At 42.8% G+C, this 9,963-nt stretch overlaps 2 protein-coding genes and 1 long non-coding RNA gene across 4 annotated transcripts in view; 2 read left to right on the top strand and 1 right to left on the bottom strand.

Moving 5' to 3' along the window:
• The window catches only part of baiap2l2a (BAR/IMD domain containing adaptor protein 2 like 2a), a gene marked incomplete at its 3' end in the record, with an annotated part of 10,449 nt that extends 7,349 nt beyond the window's left edge, over positions 1–3,100 (top strand). Inside the window, exons 9-12 of the mRNA XM_056608966.1 lie at positions 1,296–1,365; positions 1,608–1,878; positions 2,233–2,301; positions 3,043–3,100. Of these exons, the coding sequence (XP_056464941.1) occupies positions 1,296–1,365; positions 1,608–1,878; positions 2,233–2,301; positions 3,043–3,100 (468 nt within the window). The remainder of the gene's footprint in view (positions 1–1,295; positions 1,366–1,607; positions 1,879–2,232; positions 2,302–3,042) is intronic.
• Positions 3,101–3,163: 63 nt separating this feature from the next.
• LOC130403507 (uncharacterized) lies at positions 3,164–6,766 on the top strand. The gene is made up of 3 exons (XR_008904104.1): positions 3,164–3,253; positions 5,248–5,288; positions 6,131–6,766. It is a non-coding gene; the product is annotated as an uncharacterized LOC130403507 (long non-coding RNA).
• A 1,715-nt stretch (positions 6,767–8,481) lies between these two features.
• pvalb6 (parvalbumin 6) overlaps positions 8,482–9,963 on the bottom strand; it is a 52,846-nt gene continuing 51,364 nt past the window's right edge. For both annotated transcript variants that reach the window (XM_056579474.1, XM_056579464.1), the window contains exons 3-5: positions 9,319–9,451; positions 8,765–8,874; positions 8,482–8,578 (exon numbers count right to left, since the gene is read on the bottom strand). In XM_056579474.1, the coding sequence (XP_056435449.1) occupies positions 8,553–8,578; positions 8,765–8,874; positions 9,319–9,451 (269 nt within the window). In that variant the 3' untranslated portion in view covers positions 8,482–8,552. The remainder of the gene's footprint in view (positions 8,579–8,764; positions 8,875–9,318; positions 9,452–9,963) is intronic.

The following is a 9,963-nucleotide window of genomic DNA, read 5'->3' as shown; positions in this document are numbered from 1 at the left end:
CAGAGTTGGTTCAAATTGGTCTCATTCGTTTGTGCATCGTTTGTGCACGTTTGTGCACGACAAATGAACATTTGTGCTCTTTCAAATTTTAAGTTATTAAGGTTTCATTTTTTTCACTCAGCACCCCAATAATGTCAGAATCGGTCCAAATCGGTCTCAATCCTTTGTGCTTCGTTTGTGCACGTTTGTGCATGACAAATGAACATTTGTGCTCATACCACCTTTGAGATATTAAACATAACATTTTGTAAACAAATCACGTCACTCAACTTCCGAAGCTGGCGCCCCAAAGGTGAAAAACATATATAAAACTTCTTCTGATCGTTTGTGCTCGACGCATGAATATTCCTGCTTTTATTGTTTAACAAGTGACGCAGTTGGTCACGCGGCTAATAAATATAATCAACATAAACCTGCGTGAAGTTGGCACCCCATGTGTAAAAAAATGTAATGTTTGATATCTCAAAAACGGAATGAGCACAAATTTTCATTTGTCGTGCACAAACGTGCACAAACGAAGCACAAACGATCTGAAATAGTTTTACATGTTTTTTTTACACATGGGGTGCCAACTTCACGCAGGTTTATGTTGATTATATTTATTAGCTATTTTTCCAAGCTGGAACAAGGGTTCTTCTCCCTGGGGTGAGTTGTGTGTTGGTGGTACAGGCGTCTGTACAGTGATAACCTCCTTTGAATGCGGTCTCATCTCACGAACGCTGGTACGAGATGCTCCAAATAAGCAAATAATCTCCAAATAAAGAAAGGGAGGGACTTTCAGTTGCTTGGTTTTAGCTGCTAGAGGCGAGAGAGAGGGCTGGACTATCGGAAAAGAGATATCCGTTATTCCGACATATCTTTTTTTCCAATATAATAACTCGTATTATTCATGTATTATTCATGCCATTGTGGTTGTTCTCCTTATCATGCTGTTATTCTTCCCTCTCTGGGGACTATTAACTGCCGTTCACATCTCAAAGGTAGGAAAGTAATAGATTGAAAATTGCATCGCACTAGACCAGGATAACGCTTCTTCTGTTCTTCTGTTCCTGTTAAAACTTATATTGAATTTTATTCTATTTTTATTCTATTGTATTTTATTTATTTTCTAAACACAGAAAATACAGAGTATGTGCCACAAACATTTTACTGCATATCCGGTATGAGTATTGGACAAATAACAAAAAATCATAACCGTGCCCCAGCCTGGTACAGTTATGAGGTGGATGTATTTTTGTCTTTACGTCTACACGTTCTGATTGGTTGAGCGGTGTTGCGCTCTATTGGTTGGACAGGTGAGCAGGAGGGAGGAGGAGAGGAGTCCGTACTCGGAGGAGCAGCAGCTCGGAAGAGTGCCCTCTAGAGGTGGGGGATTGTATTACATCCTCGTAAAACTTATCTCACTTTTTCTATGAAAAAAAACCAACTGATTTCAAACATCAATTTATGCAATTAAAATACTTTTTTCTTTATGGTAAATTATGTAAAATCCAAATCCCCAGCCCAAAATGTAATTCTTTTTGGTACCTTTTTCAAAATCAATTAGCTCCACTCTGCGTTCTAGCTCTTTCTCAAAATGTGATTAATTCCCCCCTCGTGTCTCCCAGCACCGTCTCCCTCATCGCTGCAGAGCCGCTCCAATTCCCTTGCGGATCTAACCGGGGACGGTCTGTTGGGTTTCGGAGGAGGCAGTACTGGCAACGGTGGTCGTAGTGGTAGTGGTGGAGGGAGGAGGAGGACCATGAAGGCCGTGGCCACCCACCAAGCTGACCCATCCAAGCCAACCATCCTGGGCTTCCGGCAGGGGGAGTTGGTCACCGTGCTGGTCTCCCAGCCCAGGAACGGCTGGCTGTACGGACAGGCCCAAAACCCGTCTCGGTAAGAGGTGTTGGTGGTGCTGATGAACACTGTGGTCTTTTATGGATGCGTACCAAGAAATGGAACTGCTTGGACGCTTCAGTTATGGCCTTCAGGTTAGGATATTGTTGCAGTAAGGTGGTTTGATTACCAACTGAAGGGATCACGTTTAGAACACCCAATGTCCACTGCCCACCACAGGCATCCACATCCACATCCACAACCACATCCACATCCACATCCACATCCACAACCACATCCACTTCCTTGAGCAGGACGTCCAAATAGGAGACTCGTCTCGAAATACGGAAGGCTTCACAGCAAGTCGCTTAGTATTTCTGTTGCTGTTGCTAACTTTCCTTCTCTCTCCGAGAGTCAGGGGTGGTTTCCAGCTGCTTTCGTGGAGGCCGTGGATGAACCCTCAAAAGCCCCCAGCAGCTACAGGTGAGTGGGACATCACCTAAAATAAAGAACCTGTTCAGGACCGGCCTGTGGATTTCTGTTATCCATCCTTACTGAATACAAGCCATCACAGGACTTTATCATCTGTTTACAGATATGTGCACTTTGACAATGGCAACGTTACACATTGATCCTTCCAAGTCTTTCCTGGAAAAATCCCGAAGGATTTCCAGCAAAAGACTGCACTGGGTTACGATGACTGCACTCCAAATATAAACCACAGAGTTAATATAGTGTAGCATCTTCTGCAAGCCATCCTTCGGTTTTTGTTATTTTCCAAAAGACAAACGGTTTAAAAATAGGGTCAGCTTTTTATGGAGTCATGGAAATATATGTTGTACTATTTAAAATATCCGGGTGACCCATTTCTGAAAGGGACATAGTGAGGAATACTTGTAGTTCCAAAGATACAAAAAATATAAAACTCGGGGGGACATGCTGTCTACAATCTAAATGTTCACACTGGATTTAGTTATATCTTACAATTAAGGAGCCAATCTAGTCTACTGAGCACAATATGGAAGTTGTTAATAAACCACATTTTCTATTCTATGATTATATTTAGCCTTTGTGTATATGTGTTGCTTTGTATTTTTGGGTGTAACACTCTTTAAGCCCTTTCAAACTATAATTTTTAATTATTTACTTACTTGCATACTTATGAACTCACTTACTGATTAACAACAACCAACCCAAACCTCTGTGCTGATTGGTTGATTCCAGCGGCTCCAGCATGCGAAGCAGCAGCAGCATGAGTGACCTGTTGGACCAATCAGGAGGCAGAAGCGTGAGCCGTGGTGGAGGTCCAGCTCCTGCCCCACCCCCTCCCCCTCCCCCTCCCCCTCCCCCTCCCCCGCCTGCCCCATCGACAGAGACACGAGCCAGCACACACACCTCCCACAAGAAGCACCCTAACCCTGTCGCTGACAACAAGGTACAATCCCCCCCCACCAAGATCCTTTGATAGACCATTGGATTGTTTAATTGATCAATAAAGTGCTCCGATAACTGTCCTTCCGCCTAGTCCAGTGTTTTAAGTTGTCTAGCCTTCGGATTAATCTGAGGATTTATTTGCACTATAATCAAATGATTATTGCTCTTCTATTATGACACCTGGTCTAGTTTTGTTAATTCACTTGAATGCAATTTCAATCGGATTATTCAAGTCACATTATGCATAATTATGCAGACATGATAATCTACTTCATCCTTTTAGGCAGCATTAGCATGATTAGAATGTAACACATCCAAACAAACCAGCAAAGGGAAAAAAATATAATTACAACTGTCTTACGTGAATTTATATTGCATTATGTATATCACGATATCATTTAGTACCTCAAAATAGTAATACATATATCAAAAGAAAAATGTTTTTTTTTTGTCTATGCTATTCTGGGCTTTTGTGGAGAGGACAGTGAAGACAGGGTTGATGAGAGTGGCAACCACACCGCTACATAACTACGTAGCATGGGACCACAGATCGGAATCAAACCTGGTTCACCACAAGGCATATTGCCTTTGCGTGAGCCGCAAAATGGTATACAGTATTCACCTGGGTGGAGCTGGCCAGTTTCCCGTTTGTGTGATGAGGCCTAATGAATGTGATGTTCTGCCGCTGTGTCTGGTAGGGGTGTTGTGGCAAGGTGCTGTTCTCTATGACCCCCCACCCCGCCTTCTGGTGGACGCAGGGAGGGAGCTCCAGCTGCTAGCGCTGTAGGCTCACTGGGTGCTGTGTGACGTGTGTGTGTGTGTGTGTGTGTGTGTGTGTGTGTGTGTGTGTGTGTGTGTGTGTGTGTGTGTGTGTGTGTGTGTGTGTGTGTGTGTGTGTGTGTGTGTGTGTGTGTGTGTGTGTGGGTGTGTGTGCAGGTCTGTAATGTGTGTTTTCATGTTTGTGTGTGTGCACAAACAAGCATGTGTGCATGCTTGTTTGAGTGTATGCACTTGTTTTTCCACTTATGTGCGTATGTGTGGGTGAGTGAGTTGATGCACATCTGCATGTGTGTGCGGGCACGTCAGCTCATTGTCATAATGCCTTCAGAGAGGCACCGGTGCATGACGTGGCTTGCTGAACTCGCATGATGCACTTTTTCCCATCACCAGATGGTTTATTAGAGATGACAACAAACAACATATGCTGTATGTTGAAAACAAGAGATGTGTTAATGGTGTGCTTTTAGTGTGGGGTGTTGTGTGTTTTTTTTCTCCATGGCTCTATGTTTGAACTGCTTGTATTACTTGTATCCATGCCTTGTTAAGCCGTCAGCACATTATGAGCTCTCAGCGCTAGCGTTTGCCCATGTTTTCATATGGAGCCCAACCTAGCGTTGACCCCACCCTGGGCGGAGCAGAGCGCTCGGATTATCCATTTTACCGCAGTGATGCTCACAGTTAAAACAATCTAAACTTTGAACCCGGTTGGCGGTGCCCTCTCTAAATGCGTCCAATCAGATTACAGCTTCGTTTTGACATTCCAAAACCAACTAAATCTAAACGACACCACCATTCTTCATTCCAAAGTCCATATTTTGTGAGGGCTATGAGCTCGCTTCATTCCGAAAACCCAGCCTTGTGTCCAGCGCTATGCTGGAGGGCTCATTATGGGGTTGACCTCTTTACCTGGCCTTTAAATGCTATGTGCTCTGAGAGGTTATGTTCAGTTGGATTCCCGATGACCACAGCTTGCCTGTCGTCATCGTTGAGCAAACGGCCCTAGCCCCAACTCACTCCATAGAAAATGTGTCTGCTCTGATCTGTTTACTGTAAGGTGCTTTGGATAAAAGCTCAAATTACTAAATAGTAGATAGTACGTGATAGCATTTAAATGTCGGATGAGAACAAATTTGAGTCCCAGTAATAGCCATGGTAGCCTGCCTCATTGGGGCCAAACAATAATGTGTCTTTCCATTCCCATATCCTCTTATACAGCGAAGAGAGGAGCATGGGTCGAAACCAGAACTCTTCCCAAGGTAAGGGTCCAAACTCTGTTATGAAACCGTCATGCACATATATAAATATCTCTCTCTCTCTCTCTCTCTCTCTCTCTCTCTCTCTCTCTCTCTCTCTCTCTCTCTCTCTCTCTCTCTCTTCTCTCTCTCTCTCTCTCTCTCTCTCTCTCTCTCTCTCTCTCTCTCTCTCTCTCCTCTCTCTCTCTCTCTCTCTCTCTCTCTATATATATATATATATATATACATATACATATATACTGTCTATACATAATGGGACAGCAGAGACATTTCAGACAGTTCAATTTCAGGCTATTACATTTATCTTCCAAGTGGAGGGTGGGGTGTTTTTTCTTTCAGTTGAAGTGTTCAATGAAACCATGAAATCATAAAGTGCAAACCGGGGACCCGTGTGTAAATGACGTTGGATTGCTTTCTATCACTTTTGAGGACCGGTGTCGTGGAGGAAAAGCCATTACAGCTGGCAGTCGTTTTGACAACAATGGCAAATGTTTTTTACTCCCGACAAACACTTCAGACATGATTACTTTATTTATTTATTTTTATTCGGTGTTGGTGAGGTTCAAATTTCACCTCTTTCACCCTTTTCTAATATCCCTTTAGGGAATCATACCACAATCCCTCGGGGTTTGTGCTGACATTGCCTATGTTATGTGATTCATTTCTGGGTCCTGTGTTGTTGGAAACACAAATTCAAACTTCTCCCCTCCCCCCTTTCACTAAATTCCATTTCATTGCATTATTTGGGATATTGGCCTGAGTAATTTTGGAAAAACAGACAAAATGTGTTTCACTGATAGTATACTGTATGTCTCGGCTGCTCATTTCTTCCTGTATTTGTGCAGGGGAACCAATCCGTTCGCTACGGTAAAGCTGAAGCCCACAACCACCAATGACAAGTCAAAGCCAAAACTTCACCGAAGATGAACTTCAATGATCAGCAGTAGCCTCTTAGCATGGCTACAATATAAATATTCACAATTAATATATAGTTGTAGAGAGTGTTATGCAAAAAATGACTGTGAAGTTCATGTATTTCAAGTATTTTCAACTGATTTCCAAGAACTTAATTGAAGCAGTTGCTTGTATTTGTGTATGTATGCATAGTCAATCAGTGGCTATAGGGCTTGTACATTGTGACGTCACATCACAATTACCACCTCCATTTTGGAAGAATAGAAGCATAATATTGTTAACGGTAGTGTTTTGGTCATTGTTTATTAATTAATTTCTAAGTATTTTTCATGTGGTGTTCCTCATGTGAGATGTGGCAAAACAATCTGATTAGCTTCGGAAACAATATATTTATGTTTATTTTGGATTTTACATTACGACTCTCTTGAGTACTCTCGAAAGGTCAGAATATCGCCAACAAAATAATCCCATGATGCCTTCTGATGTACAAGCCCTATTGAAATTCAAAAGAATTAAAGCCTATTGAAAATAAACATGTCATTAGTTATGTCTATGATTTGTGTAAAATGTATATATATTATTAAGCTTAATTAAATAGGTAAAGTGTATATTGACATTTCACACACAACTCAGATAAAAATCTGTAGGCTTAAATTCAGACCTTATTTTAACATCAAATAATAAAATCATGTTCTGCATGTATGCAAGATCTTATCTTACTGGCTCAGCAAGATAACGTATTTTTGAGGGGAACATGTAGCATGCGTGAAGAATTATATTTAGTTGGTGCTTATCTCTTCTGTCCTAGCGCCTCCATTGGCATAAGGTCTGTTAATGTGCCCAGGCAGTAGAATGGCCTACTAAAAGTAGAGCGGTCTTCCATCCAGGCTTGCCAGTATGGGTGCTCCCACTGGGGATACTTAACCTACATCAAACCTCAGTGTGAATTCTCTTTCAACTAATGGCTTGACAGTTTGCTTCTATTTGAATGGGCACTCACAGCTAATAATAATCATTTTTCTCCATTTGATAGATTTTATTAAGCTCCCTTAAGTTTAAATGAAATTTTGATCAATAGTAACGCTTGGATGATTCTCTTTTCTGAAATCATATCTTTCGACTTAGAAAATATGTTGAATAAATCACAAAAGAAACAATGGTTAACAATAAATGTATATATCACTAATTAAATCTACAGTGTCGTCATTTTTTATGTCCACACAGAGGCGTCTCTCACTGGTTCTGTCCTTATCCAAACAGATCCTTACATTCTCCACATTTTAGGACTACTTTTGGAAACCACCTGCTGTTAATGACTAATGACCACTTCACCAGAGAGAGAAAGAGAGTGAAAAAGTGAGAGAAAGGCAAAGGGAGAGGGAGAAAGGTAAAATTATTACAAGAATAAAGACAAGAAAACTATAGTGATGTGATACAAATTGGTTAGCAAGAAAAAAGCAGAAATGAGGCGGCATTCTTGAGGCAATCATTTTAGAATATTTTTATTTTTGTTCTTTCACAGCTTGACCTCTTTCTTCTGGCGTGTTTTTGGCGTGTTGTACAATGATAGCTCATCTACCAGAGCGGGGAGAGGGATGGGGGAAGCGAGAGGGATGGAGCGAGAGATGCGATGCACTGAAGAGAGGTAAAAACCGCTAGCCGGTAGTGTAATACATACAGTATATCAGAAAGGGATGGGAGAGAGAGAGAAACATAGATCGTAAAGAGGGACAGAGAGAGAAGGAAAGAGAATTAAAGAGGGGGATTGAGTGGGAGAAAGAGAAGGAGGGATAGTGTTTGCCCCAAGAAAGAGAAGAGGGGGGGGGGGGGCTCTTTCTGCTATAAGATGTTTGTTTTCTTCTCTTTGAAATATCTACACTGCAGTCTAAAATTCAATGTGTTGCTTATGGCCTCACAGGCAAATAGAATGGCTATACACAAGCAGAATCATACACATGTTTATGTTTATCATATATATATGGTTTGTAGAAAAACAAGAACTAGGATGTTATGGGGACAGGTATGTTTCAGGGGCGGGGGGGGGGGGGGGGGGGGGGGTTCGAGGGTGTACAAGAGATGGGGATAATGGTGTGTGTGTTTGTGTGTATACTTAAAAGGATTAATTCTGCAAGCGTGTGTTTGTATCGGCGCGTGTTTGAGTGTGTGTGTGTGTCTGCGTGTGCAAGTAGGGATTGGGTTGTGTGTGTGTGTGTATGTGCGTGGGTGGGTGAAGGGAGGGGGGGTTATTTACGGGTGGGGGGTAAGGGGTGGCAAGCGTCAGAGTTTGGCGGTCGTGAGGGAACGCGGTTGCAGGTTGGCAGAGCGCTGGTCCGTCGGGTTGGCCCCGGGCTTCTACTCCTTCACCAGGGCAGTGAACTCTGATGGAGGGGGAGAGACGAGAACACACACAGATAGAGAAGTACGCCGTCATTGTCGGTCACAGAGCCCTGACCGAAAGCTAGATACTGTTGTATAAAGTTCTACTTTATCTTCTCCACTCTCATCCTCCCCTCCCCCCCTTCTCTTCTCATCTCCTCCATCCACCATAGTTCAGGAACCCTCACCCTCCACGCCTATTTTGCCATCTCCGTCCTTGTCGGCGGCATTGAGGAAGGCTTTGGTCTCCTGGTCTGTCAGGTCCCGCCCACTGGAGGAGAAACCCTTCAGCATGAACCTGGTGAACACAACGGAAGGAAGATGTCACTTCCTGAGAGCAGGCATGTGTGTGTGTGTGTGTGTGTGATTGCTGAAGTTTGTTCTGTAATAGTCAGTTAGCCTATGTGTGTCTGTGTGTGTTAGTGAATGAGTGAGTAAGTGATTAATTAGTGTATGTGTTTGTACGTTTGTTAGAGTGTGGGTGTGTGTGTGTTAGTTAATTTGTGTCTGTGTGTCTTAGTCAGTTTGTGTGTGTGTGTGTGTGTGTGTGTGTGTGCGTTAGTTAATCAGTTAGTTAATTAGTGTCTGACTGTGTGTGTTAGTAAGTTTGTGTGTGTGTTTGTGTGTGTGTGTGTGTGTGTGTGTGTGTCTGTGTGTGTATGGGTTGGTTCTTCAGTGTGTTTGAGTTAGTCTGTGTGTGTGTGTTTGTAAAGTACATGTGTGTGTATTCAGTATATCTCACTTGAGCTCCTCCTCCTCTATAAATCCGCTGTTGTCGGCATCCAGCACCAGGAAGGCCTTCTTCACCTCTTCTGCTGACAGCGCCTTCAGACCCACCACCTCAAAGAACTTCTTATGGTCGAAGGAGTCCGCGGCTAACACACACACACACACACACACACGCACACGCACGCACGCACACACACACACACACACACACACACACACACACACACACACACACACACACACACACACACACACACACACACACACACACACACACACACACACACAGATATGGAACATGTAAGTATACCAACAACATGAGTCTTCTTTATTTCACGGACATCCATCAAATAGAGCACTTGTAAATAATATCTTTAAATGGTGATAAAAGAAAATAAAAACTGCAAATACAGTGCGTGCACAAAAGTCAATTTAGTATAGACTGCAGGAGTCTGGATTACGGCAAATGGGGCTGAGCTCCAACTACAGCAATCCGAATGAGAAGCATACCGTACACTTATAAGGTACACAGAGGCTCAAAGTAAATGAATAAAAACAGTGCTGGTCTTGGTATGTTGACCATATGTCTGGAGCATCTCTCAGTTTGAAGTGATAGGATGCGCTTTTTATATGGAACCCTGCGCTGCCCACCTTGTTC

The sequence above is a fragment of the Gadus chalcogrammus genome, chromosome 2, assembly GCF_026213295.1.
Source record: "Gadus chalcogrammus isolate NIFS_2021 chromosome 2, NIFS_Gcha_1.0, whole genome shotgun sequence".
NCBI classification, from domain to species: domain Eukaryota; kingdom Metazoa; phylum Chordata; class Actinopteri; order Gadiformes; family Gadidae; genus Gadus; species Gadus chalcogrammus.
Note: the sequence above shows the minus strand (reverse complement) of the source record. Positions and strands in the feature narration are given on the sequence as shown.